General features: G+C 33.6%; 1 protein-coding gene and 1 pseudogene across 1 annotated transcript in view; both read right to left on the reverse strand.

Moving 5' to 3' along the window:
* Positions 1–6,909: 6,909 nt before the first annotated feature.
* LOC149074677 (xibalbin-1-like) overlaps positions 6,910–19,391 on the reverse strand; it is a 50,289-nt gene continuing 37,807 nt past the window's right edge. The window contains exon 4 of the mRNA XM_089247141.1: positions 6,910–10,274. Coding sequence (XP_089103267.1) covers positions 10,130–10,274 — 145 coding nt within the window. The 3' untranslated portion in view covers positions 6,910–10,129. The remainder of the gene's footprint in view (positions 10,275–19,391) is intronic.
* On the reverse strand, positions 14,021–14,139 carry LOC149074678 (5S ribosomal RNA; annotated as a pseudogene).

Consider the following 19,391-nt stretch of genomic DNA (forward strand, 5'->3'; position numbering starts at 1 on the left):
GAAGGGCCGCCATCTTTGAATTCGCAAGATAAGTGTTTTTTATAACTCTCTACTTTTTAATTTTCTTTGCGTATTTTCGATCAATTTAAATTTTTTTTCTTCCGCTGTTATTTTCATTGTACTTTCACCAGTTTTTTCCATCGTTTCTTTATTGATAATCAATTTCTTTTTGCCCACGTGCTCGTATAGGACGGATTATCCCGTTCTTCCTGATTCTTTGAAATACTTTTCGTGGGTGTTTAGTAATATCAAACAGTCTAGACTTTTTTTCACAAATATTCTCAGTAATTTTTATTTTGCTTTGGGCCTAATTGTTTTAGTGTTAGTAAAAAAGATAAAAAAATACAATTTATACTTACTAGTATTAGCCATCTTAATATTTTTATGGTTGTGTTGTATTCTTTATATATACAGGGGGGTAACTATCAATCGCCCAATAATTACACACGTGATTAATTGACAAGAAATTTGAAATTTATCACACACCCAACATATACAGCATAACATAAATAATACACACAAAAACAAAAAACATATACATTACAAACATAATATACAAAAACATATATAGGGGATTACATAATCCGTCCAGGGCATATTGATACTATATATATTGGGGGTTGACAACAGAACAATGATGATATATACTATATTCAAGATATAGTATTCAGTCCTCATTACATTCGTAAAGAGAAAAAAAAATTCATAAATAAATCATTATTCAATTGCGTTGATTTTGTTTATTAGTAGTTTTTTAAATTTGTGCAGTGATTTTGTGATTTCATTTCGTCATTCAATTTATTATATTATTTATTAGGTGCTATGTATATGAGTTGTTTTTGTATTATGATTTGCGACAATTATTACGTGAGCAATGTCCTACATAATATTGTTATTGGTTCTATGTTTCCGTTATTATATAATTGGAAATGCATAAATTTAGTTTTATTTAGATTAAGAGTCAATTTATTGTATTTTAGCCATTGTGAAATTATCGTCATATCATTGTCAGCTTTATATTTGAGGTTTGGGTTATCATTATTCGAAATAAAGAGCACTGTCATCTGCGTAACTTATATTTCCATTCATTTGTAAGTGTTGTACAGGGCGTCCATAATTAAAATACCCTATTTTAAAGTAGCCTACAGGCGAAACTAGACATCAGAAAATTGTGAAATTTGTGGATTACTTCATGAAGTGATGGGAATTTGTTTCGGGGGAAAAAATTAGTTACACATGTCGCCATCAGAGGGCGTTTTATTAAGAAATGACACATTTAGCAAACGTTTACAATTTTAACAATTGTTAAACACTTATAATTGTTACTGCAGCAAAACATGTTCCTCATGATGACCATCATTTTCAGATGGCATGTTCCATAACTGGCAGAAGTGTATGCGGGGAAATGTTCAGCACGTGGCGTGAAATGCTGCTGCCTTTAAAGACAGGTAAAGTTCTTGGACTAACACGACTTACCAGACGTTTCAAATGCCCCCAAAGCCAAAAATCGCATGAATTAAGTCCGGGGATCGGGGAGGTCATAGATTAGGGAAGTGCCGGAGTCGAGGGTCATAATCATGTGGAAGCAACTGCTGAACAAGTGAAAGTTTGTACGGATAATATCGGAGGATATTCCGCATGATCTTATGGACAGTTGAAAGTGGCCTATCCTACACGCCTGACACTTGTGCTACCACGCTCTGTCCTCTTCCATCTGAAGCAAAACCTCCTGTACTGCGTCTATAGAAACGGGTTTTCTTCCTCTTCCAGGACGAACAGCCAACGATCCTGTGGTTTCAAATTTCGTTATCATACTCCGAAGTTTTTTACCATTCATTGGACCTTTTCGAATCCTCTTCCAAGTCTGATATTTGCGTAGAGCAGTTACTGCGGAACTGCTGTTTTCGTAAAACCATTTGACCAAGAAAGCGCGATCTCGTAAAGTTATCGTCATTGTGAGCAGCAAAAACATTGAGAAACAAGATCTCCGCGAATGTTTCTAGATTTTGTAACAGCTGCTGGGCGCCATCACTTAAATTTACATGTTTACTACGAGTATTCAAAACGAAACGCCCTCTGGTGGCGACATGTGCAGCTAATTTTTTCCCCCTGAAACAAATTCCCATCACTTCATGAAGTCCTCCACAAAATTTCGCACTTTTCTGATGACTGGTTTCGCCTGTAGGCTACTTTAAAATAGGGTCTTTTAATTATGGACGCCTTGTATATCATTTACATAAATCAAAAAGAGTATCGCTCCGATCCCTGTGGAACACCGCTTACTATTTGCTTAAAAGATCCTGTTTCATTTTTAATTTTAATTGCTTGTTTTCTGTTTAAGTAGCTTCTAAACCAGTCGTGTATTTTTCGTCTTATACAAGTACCAGCCTTATAAATTTTGTCCAGAAGTATTTCACGGTCAACGCTGTCAAATGATTTACGTAAATTCAAAAAAAGAAAAAAATAGCAAGGGTTTTTTATTGTTATTGTGATATTCGGTGAGTTTTAGAACTGCCATTTCTGTGGTTTTTTTTCAAGAAATCCAAATTGGTTTTGTGCAAAATAAGAGTTGGAGTTTAGGAAATTTATAATTTCCATTTTCATAAGTTGTTCTATAACTTTGGACATAATTGGAAGTATCGATATTGGGCGATAATTATTATAACTATTAGTATTTTCAGTTTTATTGGATAGGTCTAACAATGGCATATTTAAGTTTTTCAATGAAAGTACCTTCAGTAATTGAAGTATTAATTATGTGTGATATAAATCGCAGATAGTGTTTACAAACAATTTTCAACATTCTAGCATTAATCTCATCGTATCCAATCGCTTTGTCATTATTTAATTTCAAAATTATATATTTTACATATTTTTCTTCTATTGGAGTAATAACCATAGACTTGATTTGGTCACGTGGCACTTGTATTGGGCAATGATTATTATCAATATTTGTCTCATTTTATTCACTTTTGACTACATTAATAAAATTGCCGTTAATGTTTTCTATCACAATACTGAGATTTTCTTCAGTGGGTGTCTTTATTGTTTTTCATTTTTATTTATTAGGTTATTGATGATTTGCCATTGCTTTTTTGGATTATTTCCACAACCATTAAATTTATTGTAAAAATATTCCTCTTTAGTACACCTAATCTTTTCATAACTTTTGTATACTCCAGCTTTTCCTCCTCATTATGTGTGTTTCGTTTGCATTTTTTATATAATTTCTCTTTAATATCAATCATTTTTTTTAGTTCAACCGTTACCCATTCATTTTTATTTCCATTTTTTATTTTATTTTTAATACTTTCCATCCAGAAACAAAGGTGTTTGTAGATGATATCAATAAATATTTCGACCAATATATTTACATTTTTCTCAAAACATTTTCATTCACTCGATAATGCAGGTCTCAAACTTAATGTAACCAACTATGTTGTTCTGTTCAACAGTGTCAGATTTTGTATTTTCTATTTTTCAGCATTATAACCATTTAAAATTAAAATGGCCAGTGATCAGTTATTTAAAGTTTGGCTATTGCGGTTTCATACTGCCAGTTTGATTTTGCATTTCTTATATGATCAATGCACGATGTTGATTGGGCAGGTGCATCATTATAAGACAAAAATCCATTTTTCGCCATCATGCCTGTTAATTCCTCCGTTTCATAATTTACCTTTAAGATATCGATATTGAAATCACCCATACAAATGACATTTTGATATTTTATATTCTTAATAATTGATTCAAATTCGGTTACGAATTGCATTGGTTGAAAATCATGTGTTCGGTATTATAAATCCGTATTATACACAGATCGAGATTGGGATCATATGAACAGTTATTTCTGCTGTAGTCATATGCAAATCGAGTTTTTTTACAACGTGAGTATTTTTATGTATGCTATTACTCCTCCGGATTTATTCCTAGTTCTTCTCTCACAAATTACATTACAGCTAGGTATTTGATCTAAATCTATTTCATCATTTTTTTATCCATATTTCACTTAATAATGTTTGGGACATGCTCGGACGACGCATTGCTGCGCGACCAAGGCCGCCTGTTACTGTCCGAGACTTGCAGATTGCACTTCTTGAGGAGTGGAACAGTATTCCCCAAAGTCTGATCGATAACCTCATCGCATCCATGGCAAACAGGTGTGCAGCAGTCTTAGCTGTTCGAGGAGACCACACGCCCTATTAAAACTCATGCATCATGTCTAAACAGTACTTTTTTTTATCGTTTACATGTAACCAAATTGTTGCCCTAAATCATCTTTTCATGTTTTTTCCATATTTTCAAAGAATTAAAGCTTAATTCCAAATTTTTTTACGTATTTTTTTCTGTATTGCGCATTGATACGCGTGTACTATCCATTGTATGCCAATACGTGGCTGTCTCGCACGGTTTTCTTCACTTTTTTGCTTGCTCCCCTACTTGTTTTGAGCAGTGTATATCATCAACTTATTAAAATTTTCATGCATATTTCTGATATTTACATGTACAATATTAATTTTACTTTCATTTGAAAATTCTCTTATAATGTCGAGTCAAGGTAAGGTGATGTCGGACCTACCTTGTGTTCATTCACTTGATGATTCGTTGCTTTTAATGTTTATTCTGTCCAGATCTTTATCTGTAATGTGATGTATTCTATCACGGTGATCTTTTTGGAATAGTATTTTACCATTCCTAATCCAAGCGTAACTATATGAGTTGGCTTTTTTAAATTGTCTGTAAACAGATTCTTTAAGTTTTTTGTAAGATGTTCGTTCACAAACAGCGTTGTCGAAGGGTACTTATCGTCTAGTTCAGTGGTGCGCAAACCGTGGGTCGGACTCTACGGGGGGGGGGGGGGATTGCGAGAGATTCTCCAAAATAAAAATTTCCAAATAAGAAATTCATTTTTATTTGAAAATATGTCAAAACGAAAGAGTGCCTTTATATTCAGCTGAACTAATTACCTTTTATCATATAATGGAATTTTATCAAATTCTACTTCAAAATGATCAATATATCGGCTCTGTCATGTCAGAATCATGAATGTGCAATGTCCATGCAAAAAAAGGAACGTGGAAAATGACGTTTGAATAGTTGCTCTATGAAAGTTATTTTCCATAGAGTAACTAATCAAAATCGCCTGAAGTCAATATCGCCTAATCGAAATCTAAACAAGCGTTCCGAAACGGGCTTGCGGATCTTGTTCAACATGTTTCGGTGGGTGATGAGTTTTGAATGTCGGGAAAATTCAGAAAGATATACGTGGTTTCGTGAGCTGTAATTTAATTTACTGGCTGAGGTACCTGAATCATAAGGGATTTTCCACAAATTTGTAACTCGATTATTTTATGTTATTTGATTATTTCAAAAATAATCCCACGACTTTATGCGAATGAGTGAAGACATGTCTGATGCTGTATGAAATAATGCTTGAACATAACACGTTTATATCAAAATAAAGAAACTGAACGCAATAATCAAATGACAGAAAATTATCGAAATACCCCTAATTTGTGAAAAATCCCTTATCATCCAGTAACTTGAATTATAGTTCATGATATCGTGTTTTCACGACACACATTCAACTAGTATTTTTATATAAGTTGTGCATTATATATCTGGAAACCAAATTATTAAAAAGTAAAATAGATGTTTCCTGCTCATAAGCAATTAAAAATTAAGGAAACATTTTATTTCCTGGATATTATGCTGAGGTGAACTCGGAAAGAAAAGTCATCTTGTCTCCGCCGGGATTCGAACCCAGGCCGTCTTGCATACCGGGTAAGCATGCTACCATCTACACCACTGGAGACATGACCCTGCCTTCCTTATTTCACGCAATGCGGCGTGAAATAAGGAATATCAAAAATTATTTACTGAAAATACTCATATCTCATTGAATAGAGAATTATCAAATTAAAAATTTCTACACATGACATCTTATGTATATTGTCAGATCTTGTGCGAATTTCATAAAAATTGGTTGAGAACTCCGCATGTATAAGCCAAAAAACATGCGATGAAAATTGAAATTTTTATAGAAAACATTTATATCTTCGTGAATATACGTGCTATTCTCACGAAAATGCACGCAAGTATTGCACAATGTTTGTACAATATTTTGTGAAAGTTACAAATCATTTTCAGTTTTTTATCTCCGTGGTGGATCAAAAATATTTTTTTCTTATTTAATTTTTTGTCGGTCCCCTAAATGCACTCTGACTAAATGTTCACTGGAAATTGTGAGTACTAGCTTACATGACCGAAATTTCAGAATGATTCGCCCAGTATTTTTCTAAAAATTCAGAAAAAATGTGCGAAGTCCAAGAGGATACAGACTTTTGGAAGTATAGTGTGTATATATATATGAAAAAATAATAACGCATTTTTGTACAACATCAAATTTTATTGTTCACAAATTACAACATTCAAATCACAACATCGAGCACAAATGTTTGCAGGCACGAGAAGCTCAAGCGATAAACTATCATCTATTGCTAGATTAATTTGAGAATTTGTACCTTCATTTCTAAAAAAACTCGCCATCAAAGAGTACATTTTTCGAAAAATAAATAGATACGGAAGATTCTCTCTCTCGAAAATATAATATCAACGATGTTTTGCAAGACATTCTTATTATATTACAACTTTTAACTTTTTTCGAAAAAAAATTCTATTGAATGTATAAAAGCAATGAATACAGTGACTAGAATCGGATTATTTGTTTACTTTTGATCAAAACCAAGATCGAAAAATTTATCATATTTTAATAAGTATTTCAAAATTAATGATTTTTAGTGGTAGAGAGACACATATTACTGAAAACGTAGGCGAGTAATTTTATTCACAATCAATGTACGTGTATATAACTTTCATCAAAGTTAATTTGTTGATTTTGAGAAATATTTCGACTACTCTTTCGTAATGAATCGAATAAAAAACTAAACAAAATTTCTCAACCAGCTGCAAAAAATTGGGTCAATTTCTTCATTTTTAATGGTTTCCCATACATGTCAATTGTCAGGTGCATGGAAAGCGTCAAACGTATTACATATTTTTTTATTTTATGTACACATAAAATATGAAGAAATCTATCTGCATTTGAAAATTTATTGGTGATACTGAGTTTTTTGATATTTTTATGATTTACGAATTGAAAATAATTTTCTGGCGATGATAATTATTTTTTTGCTTTGCTTAGAAATTAGAATCTCTCTTATCTTATGGAAATTCCGTTTTATAAAAAAAAGAACTACAGTTTTTGCAATTGGAAAAAAACCATCACAATTTAAACGTTAATTACTTTAAATGATGATAAATGTTATGTATGTTTTATAAAAGGAATTTTTTCTATTAATTTCGATCGAAATCGAGAAACGTGGCTCTTAGTAAAATAACTAACATTGAACTCTTTTGCAGCGTTTCTCAATCTTTCTGAATCCGAGGGATTTTATACAATTTTTCCGTTTTTTAACGAAGCTTATTCGAATTTGTAATCTTTACTTAAAATGGTGAATAAAGTTGACTGTCATATTATATAAATTATACTATGACTAAAAATATAAATACTCATCTTAGATCATACATATTTTGTCATATTCAACGTTTTTCAGTGAACTATATTTCAATTTATTGCGAGTCCCACTTTTCTCCCGATTCATAATTTCGAGCGATTTCAGCCATAATTGGTGATTTTTGACAACGGGTTTGATGATAACTAGCACTGTCCCGTATTTTGCCGTATTTCAGATCACAGTTTCCCGGAATGAAGTGGTCCCGAGTAATGATGAATGTTTTTGTTTTCATGAAATATATTATATATAGTCTACTGGGATTTACCGCAGTCTTTTATTTCCCGACTCTTCGGCAATTTTAGCAAATTTGTCATAAATTGCATTTTTTGGTTACAATTTACTTCATATTTAATATGTGCGATTTCCAATATTCTCTTTAATTAGATATCATGATTACTCTAAGTATGAAGGTCTAATCTTCATTTGAACCCATAACAATGTTACTAATATCAATGCAAACATTTTTCATTTAGTTGGAATTAAAATAATCAAGTCTGCCTGCGGACCACCTGTACAATCGTCCGGACCATAGGTTGAGGAACGCTGCTATAATGCATAATTTTTTCCATAGTAAATGAAGTGTATAGAAAACCGGGGAAAATATTTAAAAAAATCTATTTCTAATTGTACTGCTTATACTGGGTCTCGAAGACGACGTAAAATCAAATGTAAAATAAATGTATTGAAGTGATATTTTACTTTCCAAATATATACAACTACCGTCTTTCTGATTCAAACTATCGAAAGAAAAAAAATTCGAGTTAAGAATTTCAGTTGTAAAAAAAAAATAAATGCAAACAAAACACATTTCAACCCTACAAAGGAGCACGATTTTCTTTTCGACATGTTGCGGAAGATTTGCATCTCTTTTTTTTAATTGAGGAGTTTTACTGCCATCTGTGAACGGTTTTCGAACGAAAATGAAAAAAAAAATGCGGATAATGAATGTTTCAAACATGAAGTTGTCATTTGGCAATGGGAAACAAACATGTTAAAAGTAGATGTTGTTGCCAATCGGCAACATTATACACTGTAGTGTTAAATTGATTAAAGGGTCTCATATATACTTTTTAACATGGTGAAAAAATATGCTGTAATAGAAATATTATTAAAAATAATATATATATAACCATTGATTTATTTCAAATTTTTTACACACGTTTTTGATTGTGTGTGATATCCTATTCTACTATATAATTTTACATATCTTTGATACTTACTTTTTTTGTAAATTTTCGAAAAGTTCATTAAAAACTGCTTGCGCGCATGATAAAATACCATGACATCAATGTAGTTGAATAAAAATGATTCAAAGTAAAAAGGAAACACTGCTCAGTTCATGAAATGAAGCAAAAGGTTGAGATTTCATTGACTCAATCTTCTATAAAATTAAATTTTAATATTAATAACGTGATCCTCACGTATTCCCAAGGGATCAACATGATCCGTCCAGGAGTTTCAAAGTTTCTTTTTTTAAAGTTTCAAAAATTTAATTTTAAATCAGATTGGATCAATAAAAGCTCAAACTTTTGTTTCATTTCATGAACTGAACAGTTTCTTTTATATATTTTGAATCAATTTTTATTCAATTACATTGATGTCATGGTATTTTATCATGCGTGCAAACCGTTTTTAATGCATTTTTTTGAAAATATGCAAAAAATTAAGTATCAAAGATGTGTAAAATTTTATGCTAGCATAGGATATCAAAAACATGTGTAAAAAAATTTGCAATAAATCAATGGTTAAATAGTATTTTTAATGGTATTTTTATTATTGCATAGTTTTCACCATGTTAAAAGGTAAAACTTCGATATTAACTTATGTTGTTTCTAGAAAAGTCATAAATGTGCTAAGAGAGAGAGAAAATCAATATGTTTCTCGATTTAATTGTAATATATTCAATTCTCGTGTCAATTGTTTACGTATATTTTATGCCTCCGTTCTCAAATTTTAATAAATAAACCCAGCAGAAATTCGTTTTTCTCATCTGCCGCTTCGTATTTTGATACGCATATATCCATTTTCATAAACAAGATTATCTCGAATACTGTACATACTATGCAGGGGAATACAGGGGATATCTGTTTGAATAAAAATACATGGTACGTCGTTCATGCGAAGCATTCAGGCTACTAAGCGACGAAACGATAATATAATCTCATTGATTATAATAGTTGCAATACAAAAAACGTGATGGGTAAGGGGAAACATGCAAAAGCTCAACAACATCTTGTCAACGGCGGATTCAAATAAAGATTTGGAATACGAATTACAGAAAAGTGGATTGTAACGTTTTCGATCGGATTTTTAAAATAATTCGATGCCATAACAACTAGACGAGGCGCTGTTATCTTTCTCTCGCGCTATCTACACGAAGACATGCAAAGTCCACTTGTAAAACGTTATAAAATACATTTCAGAACTCGGGGACAACATGATTTACAACAAAGGGTGTGGTGGATAACATTGGCAAGAGAAGTTGATTCCTATCCGGTTTTCGTCGAGGAATACGATGTTTGCATCCATCCAACTTTTCCATCCGTCGTCTTCTATTTTTTGCCCCAGCGTTGAAAGAGACCAGCTCTCTGACAACGGCAATTGGTGCCCCACAAATTGCAACGGCAAGCTGAACTGAAGCAGCAGTCATTGGGTCGGTGATCGCAACTTCCGCTTCGACGTATGCAGCCACCTCGCCTTTAATTATAACAACAAATGAACAATTATGCTTGCACGCACGATAAGTTCACTAATAGCATTTTTAATCTCAAATGTTTTAGTACATAAACAAGCCTTTTTATCATTTAACCCTCTAATGCACGGGTTGGGTCTCACAGACCCATACTGAATTATACATACTGAATCATACAATAATTACACACGTGATTCTTCGTGAAAAACTAATATTAAAAAGTGTTTTCAGTTTTTTGATTTGACCAATAGTTATGGAGGTATAACGCATTAAAAATTAATGACGTCATTTTCAAATCCTGCCAAATTTACCGAACGTGCACCAAACGTATAACTTTGCAATTTTAAGCCGATAGCAATGCTATAACCCTAAGAACAATCAAAAAGCTAAAGCGGCGAGAAATCATTTCAAAATAACCAACCATACCAGTTAACGTAGAAAAAAAAATCTGAGTGAGAATCCCACGCGATAGAAGTGAAACTTCTACGTTTGACCAGACTAGATTCACTTTAATTAAATTAAATTTTAATTATTTAAAACTGAACTTAGAAATTTTAAATTTAATTTTAAATAAGATTCATCTCTTGTTGACCCTTTATCTTTCTTAAAAAAACTATCCCTCCTCACTTTCACACTTGACCCACTTGATCCCCTTGATCCCTTTCCCACAAGACACCATCCGCCCAGTAGAATTCTAACGAGTTTGGCGTCATATGGAATAATAATTGAACCCGCTACAAATCCCATGTGTGGCAGATTTGTTCACTAAAAATTTCTGGCGATAATCGGGGTTGGTTCTAAACCGGAAGGGGAGGGGAAGGCTTTTTATCGAGACTGTAATTTTTATATGATAATAAACGTCTACAAAAGAATGTTACACACAAAGAAAAGTGAAATTTTAGATTACAAAAGCACCATAATAATGGTTTAATAAACGAATGTCAAATGAAGTGAAACTGCCTGTGGGGAAAACGCTCACCATACATTCGTGCTGCTTCTGTGGTACTTCAGTTTGCAGCTCCGTAAATGAAATGCATGTCTGCTTTTTTCAGTATTACTAAAATGTGCCATTATCCCGTACGTTACAACTGTTAGAACGCGGTTGCACGCTAGAATAACTTCACAGGACTGACGTCGGCGCCTTTTGTTCACTGTGACGCAGATTTGCATACGGTTTTTTCTTTTTCCTCAGGTTACATTTGCATGCATGGTGTTCTTTTCCTCCCCATAAATTTCAACAGGAATGCCGTTATAACGTTTGCGGAGCGGCCGTTTCGAAACACGCTAGCGCGTTTGCGTTGCATGTTGGACCATGAATTCTTCGATGACAATTGTTTGTATTGGTGTATCACCTCTTAAAATTTTTCCCATCTTTTCTGAATCACTTTGTATCGGGGGTGTCATACCTTTTAACATGTGAAAAACTATGCTTTAATAGAAACACCATTAAAAATACAATTAAACAATTGATTTATTTCAAATTTTTTAAACATGTTCTTCATTGCATGTGCTATCTTATGCTAGTATAAAATTTTACATATCTCTGATACTTAATTTTTTGTAAATTTTCAAAAAAACGCATTAAAAACAGCTTGCGCGCATAATAAAATACCATGACATTTATATATATATTTGGAATCAAATACAAAAATTGATTCAAAATATATATAAAGGAAGCTGTTCAGTTCATGAAATGAAGCAAGAGATTGAGGTTTCATTGATTCAATCTTGTTTAAAATTGAATTTTAAGATTTAAAATTTAAATTTCAAATTTTTATAATTTTAAAATTTGATTTAAAATAAGATTGAGTCAATGAAATTTCAAACTTTTGCTTCATTTCATGAACTGAACAGTTTCTTTTTTTAATCAATTTTTATTCAGTCACATTGATGTCATGGTATTTTATCATGCGCGCAAGAAGTTTTTAATGCATTTTTTTTTGAAAATTTACAAAAAATGAATTATCAGAGATATGTAAAACTTTATACAGGCATAGAATAGCACATACAAACAAAAACGTGTAAAAAAATTTTAAATACTACTTATATACTAGTAGTATTTTTAATGGTATTTCTATTAGAATATTATATTTCTATTAGAGTATAGTTTTCACCATGTTAAAAGGTATGAGACCCCTTAAAAGTTTAAGATAAAGTTTAGATTTGTTGAGGCTAGAATATTACTTTCGTTCAAAGTAACGAACAAAATAAAAATTGCCTTAAATTGACTAAAAATGTTTCTAAATTACATTTTTTCCCATTTTATTTTCATAAATTAAAATGCATATTCAGCATTGGTCGATTTAAGTGGAGGTAGAAGTAGTATATGCTCCATCGACTATGTCGGTAATTGCATTTCACCGAAAAACAAATTTGCATTTACTGGTGATTAACTAAATTTTCTGGTGGAGAAATTTTTTCTTTTTCTCTAGAAAAAAATTAATTTTCGATTAATATTTTGATTAACCCAAATTCATCAAAAAAATTAAGGAACTATAAAATACCAGAATCGACATGTATTTATAGATTTAATTAAATATTCACTTACACACACTCGTATTTTTTTTAATACAGGGTGGGAAAAAGCTCCGTAGAAACTAAAAATGAATAAAAACCGGAAAAATAACCGAAATTAAAAACGGTTTGCAGGGTTAACATCGCTAGGTCACGGGAATTTTTCCAAGACAGGAAAAAAATAACTAAAAAAAACAGCCGATAGGTGGCACTGACGTACACAAGTCAAAGAAAAGATACGCAAATAACGATCAGAATGCCCACAAATCGTTTATTACAGCAGCATGACCACCTCAGGGGATAACACATTGCAGGTGAGTCACAAATCCAGCAACGGCATAGTGCAGCAGGTCCACATACACGGTTTACAACGGTGAACTGGTTGTGGAGGGTTAGGAGCGCAAAAATTCAAATAACCGTCTCATTTGCACATTTCTCCGGAAGTAACTCGTTCCAGCACCACCTATCGGCTGTTTTTGAGGTTTTTTTTTTCCTGTTTTAAAAAAATTAACGTGACCTATACTCCTCAATTTAACCAATCCGTTTCGATCTTCAATCCTTTCACTTGCGATTACAGTTTAAACTGTGTTAGTGAATATGGCCGCTAGCGATGCTAACCCTGCAAACCGTTTTTCTATTTCGGTTATTTTTCCGGTTTTTATTCATTTTTAAAGTTTCTACTGACTTTTTGCCCACCCTACACATATATATATATACCCCGATTAAATTGTTTCTTATAATTCTTTTTTTTCTCCTACGCGCATAGAGCATTTTTCCGTGCTTTTCAGTAGTTTTAAGGCATTTTTCATGTTTTAATTAATTTAAGGCATATTCTCATATTTTAGAGCAGTATTTCCCAACCTTTTCATATCGGGAACCCTCTGTAGTGAAGGTCAATGCACCACCCACTAACAAAAACATCAATGCTTTGCGGAACCCCTGTAGAATCAGTTCAATTTCGAAGCCACCTTCCCGTAAAATGCATGTGTTTTTTTATAATTTGCTGAATTTTACAGCACAAATTCCATTCATCGTACTGGAAGTAAATGGAAATGATTCCGCGGACCTCTTACAAAGTACGTACTCACGGGGATTCGTGGACCTCAGGTTGTTTTAGAGCACTATTTTGCGTATTTTAGCAGAACAATGAAGAGGGATTTTCCCCCCAAAGCTCACTCTTTACCCGTGTTTCATTAGCTTCTCCGGCTGTCTTGTCTCAGCGCGGAGTTAAAAGTGATGCCAACGGCACGCGGTGGTCCCAGGTGGTCACCCTCCCAAGTACTAGCCGCGACCGATGTTGCTTAACTTCGGTGATCGGACGAGAACCGGTGTTTCCAGCATGGTATCGCCGTTGGCACTCACTCTTTACCATCTTCATGCCCCACAATTAGCAATTTTTCGACGATATTAGCATTAATTGACAATTTCATCTACCTTTGGCATCTTTCATGGTAATTATTGACAATTTTTCAGTGATATTAGCGACAATCGGCAATTTCATTTGTGTGCCTTTGCCATCATTTCAGACAAAGTGATTGGCGATTTCCATAATGTCCTCGAAAAATATGGACAGCCTATTTATACAGGCATATTTTTTTGGGTTTTTACGACATATTTTGAGTTTTTTTAGGGTATAAATGCATTTTTTATGGAACATATTTTGTCGGTTTTTAGGTAATAAAAATCCCAACCCTGATAATGACTCTTTGGCCGGGATTACACTATAAAAGTCCTTTTATAAAACTTTTAGTTTAATCCCCCGATTATTGGAAAGTTTTAAGATCCGCGCCGCCATATTATAGCATAATCAGTCGAGGGATTTCATTTAGGCAAGGATTACACTATAAAAAATGGTAAAAGTTCATTTATTCAAAACTTGAAAAATGCAAGCAATAAGAGCATCGGTTACATTCGAGCGACTGTATCCAATGCGCTTATTGGTTGTTTTTTTACAAGTAGAATACTTTGAAGAACAGTAATAGATAATAGAATACATAGAGATAACCGACTCAAACGAAAAGCTGTAAAAGTATTGAACAGGTGTAGGTTGCGATAAAAGTGAGATAAACAGTTGATTATGCATAATTGTCAATCGTAATAGTAAGTTTGATAAATTTTACTACATTTATCACTTTAACGAGTGATTATATGAATTAGGACGATATTATAAGCCAGCATTAAACCACAAAAGTTTTAGAAAGCTCTTTTATAAAACTTGAAAAATTCAACCAATAGGCGTATTGGTTACATTCGAGCAATAACCAATAATCGATTGTTGTTTTTTCAAGTTTTGTGAAAGATCGGGGCTTTAATTCCCAAATAAATTCATAAGTTTGATAAAATATGGAAGAATTTGTTTTCCCGTATATTATGCTTATACTACACGTATTTTTCCTTAAAAATTACAAACCGAATAAGGCCGGCATTACACTATAAAAGTTTTATTGAAGCTCTCTTATAAAACTTGAAAATAACCAAAACCCATTGGTTACATTCGCTCGAATCTAACCGATACGCTTATTGGTTGCATTTTGGGTGTCGACTCTGACAATCAATGTTTGGGCATCAACTCTCACGATCATGTGGGGATGGGTACATCAGGAATATTCAAAGCTGCGGAAATTTTTAGTTTATAATGGCCTATCTAGCGCACAAATCTACTTCTACAGTGGAGTACATCGTCTATGGATTGATGTCTATCAATGTTTGCGTAACGACTCTGACGATATTATTGGATTGGTGAATCCGGAAATTGCAAAGCTGCGGAAATTTTTAGCTTATAATGGCCTATCCAGAGCACAAATTTACTTCTACAGTGGAGTGCATCGTTTATGGACTAATATCGATTGCCGTTTGGCGATCGTCTCAGCCTATTGGCTTTAGTGCTGTTCCTCAAGCTCAGCAAAGAAATTCAAAATAAATTTTTTCCGGTTAGTCTTATGAAATTCCGAGGGTTTTTGTTTGAGGTAAGCACTCGTCCTTCAATCACCGTATATTAATCGCTTTTACCGTAACACATTAGGGTATGAGTAACATCGATGTTATTTTCGGACAGTACAAAAGATTTCTTTTTCCCAACGATGAAATTCGTCCCATACGACAAACATTTCTTTTCGGATGAAAGACAATACAGACAGAGAAAAAATACCGAAAATGAAAAGCAAAGAAAATAATGTTTCGTCTGTGAATGGGCTGTCTTTGTGCGAGGTTGAGTGATAGACACAGCTTGTCTCTTTCACAAACCGATTCTTCGGACATCTCAATCAAGTCGCTCATATTAGCCCACTTGTGACAATCAAATCTAAGGACATACGACAGTTTTTTTTCTTTTTGAAAAAATTCGTTGAGCGAAAAATTCGTTTTTCCCTCTAAATTTTTTTGCTTGTCATCGCAGAAAAAGAGAAGAACGAGTATCAAACGTAACCATTTATTAAGTAAGTAATTTTATCTGTTGTTCAGGGTTTTTATTCTGACTACTCTGCTATTTATCAAAAGTGCAGCCAGTTGAAACTTGTTCGAAAATGATTATGACGGCACTTTCTACTAACACTTGACAAATGATCTTTTTCTCCGTCCTTCTACTTGCTATATGCGAAACGAATTGATTTCGGACATAAAAAGTGTCAGACTATTTTGTTGAGACCCTCTTTTTGAGAGTTTTGTAATTACAATGTCGATAATCGATTTTTTCTATATAAATGATGAGTGACGTGAGAATAACGTGGAAACAAAAAAAAAAAGAATGGGCAGTGTGTCGGACACTGCCGTCGCAGTTATTTTCGTGAAAACATCAAACGTGTATAGCGGATTGAAATTAAATTAAATTTTTCGTATAAAATGCTATATATAAGGAGCTTCAAAAGTTCATATTTGCCCAGGGCCCGAACTTATGAGGAAAGACCCTGGATTGAAGAGGGGGTGTCTGTTAAAACCCTCGCCCTGTGGGTACCCAGTCTTGGACAGAATTTTAATCTACTGCTTTGATAAGGAGTCAAAATGTAACTCAATGTAATCACAAAGTATTTTAATTTCCATTTTGCGGCCCGTTACGGATGCACCCTTTCACCCGTCCGGAACGGCGATGATGTTAATAAAATCCTCAGTGTATGCGAAACTGTACGGCTCCACTGCTTTAACGAATGTCCTTGCATTAGCATATAACCAGGGTTGTAAAACTAGGATTTTTGTCAAAAGGGAAAAACATGATTTTGCCGTGCCCTCAAGTTCGAAAAGTGGACAATTTAAAAAGTTTCTTCTGTTTCCCCTAAAATTTGCCGCTCCTTAAAGATTTTAGCCCCGCTAGTTCTGGCCCTGCATATGACGATGAACTTTTACAACACAATTGGATCCCACCCTCGACAATTAATTTTTCTGTGTTGTTTGGAAATTCGTATTAAAAATTTATTATCATTATTTATAAAATGATAACATAGTGTAGAACAAAATGAACAGAGAACGGCTTTTGAACTGTGGTTGAAAATTAATGAAACCAACACAATAATCTGAAAAGTACCGTGTATTTAATAGATTGTTGTAACTTTGTTATGAATGAAGCCATAAATCTATACTTTAAAGCCTAAAGGAACGTAAAATTTGTATTTATTAACATCTTGCATCAGGGGTTCTCAAACTTTTTCCACCCGTGGCGCCCTCTTTCCCTAATCAATTCTTATCTGCGAGCTCTGCCGGCTACCCCGAGCTGTTTAACAAAGTATCCCTTCGAAAATCCTTTGTCAAAGTCACCGCTTCGCGGTGCCCCTAACAAAGGTTGGAGGTGCCGCGGCGCACAGTTTGAGAACCCGTCTTACATCAAATTAATCATTTTCATGTTTTTTATCAACGCCTAAATTTCTATAGAAAGAATTAAAAAAATGCTTTAGTACCTACCGTTGACCCTCAATGCTAAAAAACAGTCAACCCTCGGTTTACGAACTTAATTCGTTCCTGAAGTGCGTTCGTAAATCGAAATAGTTTTTCCCATAGAAATCAATACAGAATGGATTAATTCGCTCCTGGGACCTCGAAAATTTCTATTGTGAATTTTTACACACTGCTTTATGCTCAAATGCATAAATAAAACCAATTGAAATCCATTCTGATAATGGAAACAACCCAAACCTTACGAGGGAAATGGCTTATATCCCCTACCAGGGCGGAGCCGTGTTCATTTCTAGTCTTACTAATTTCAACTCTGAGCTTAGTATCAAAGCTCTCGAATTATTTGCCTGCAAAACAACCTGGCCACGATTCCTCTCAAACCAAATTCATGCTTCTGTGAATCACTTTCTGCCAAAAGCATTATCAGTAAGCACTATGAGCAATGTAGGACATTAAAATGACGTTTCTAGAGGTCTGTCACTGTTGATTCTGTGTCAGAAATTATTGCAAAACATCTCTGAAAAATTTCTCGGACATAAACCTTCTCAATGTCTGAAATGACATGTCGGTACATGAGTTGGATAAGAGGAGTCGTATTTGAAAAAAACGAACTAGGAAAAAAAACCGCAATTTTTTTTTTCTTTTTTTGGCCACGGACTTCTCAATTTCTCTATTGTTACTTAGGATTAAGTCTATTTTTTTTTTTTTCGGCTTGCACGTTCGTAAACTGAAACAAGTCGTAAACCGAATTTTACGCAAACCGAGGGTTGACTGTACGCGGTTTGTTGTTGCTGTAAAATTAGGTAAATAGATATGGGCAACACCAGCTAAAGCTCTAGCCCGTGTTGATATGGGGCTCCCTGAGATACAGGAATAAAAAATACGCAAAATTGCGGTCGAGCTTTGTTTGAAACAACTGAGACCGATTATTTGTTTGCTTCACTAAGAAACCTTTTCTTCAAAAAAAAATCTTTCCAAATGTCTTGCCGCGCTCAAATATAACAACATATTTTACTTTCTGGCTTTTTGAAGATACTTTTATGAGCAGCACACTTTTGACATGGAAGATTTTATTCATTCATTATTGCCATGGCGTGCAAGTTATGAAGCTGAAAAGAATGGATTGTTGAGAGTGATTTGACACAATGTGTCTTCAATTACGATTCTTGTTTTCTCTGAGTTAAAAGAGTGCGAGACTAAAAATTGAAACTTTTTTCTTCTACCACACACTCGAGAAGAATCATTTGGAAGAAGCTCTCCGACTGCAAATCGCAGCATCTGCTGAATATGCCTCCAGTTAGATCATTCGAAAATACAGGTAAGTCTTATTCTTGTCGAAAGTGAAAATGAAGTATTTGAGATAATGTACGCAAATTTATGTTCCAAGAACGGATATTACTTTGATCTATCGCAATTGATAATTTATGATCATTTAATGAACTATAATATCTATCTTTTCTTAATGCTAACACAGAGCATAGATCATACTTGTGAGTGCCAGATTATGAACATAATAAACTCTGTGATTTTAGGAGTTTTTCCGAACATTCCCAAAATAACTCTTATAATTAATTCCTATTTCACGAAGTCTGTAATTCTCCTATCGTACCCCTATATAACGAACTCTCATTTAACAAATTTGACGATCGCACTCTGATATAATGATCTCTCATTTAACAAATTCTACGACCGTACCCCGACTATAATGAACTCCTATTTAACAAATCTTA

The sequence above is a fragment of the Pholcus phalangioides genome, unplaced genomic scaffold (assembly GCF_987345545.1).
Source record: "Pholcus phalangioides strain wild (caught in Gottingen) unplaced genomic scaffold, Ppha-v1.0 ptg000017l_1, whole genome shotgun sequence".
Classification (NCBI taxonomy): Eukaryota; Metazoa; Arthropoda; class Arachnida; order Araneae; family Pholcidae; genus Pholcus; species Pholcus phalangioides.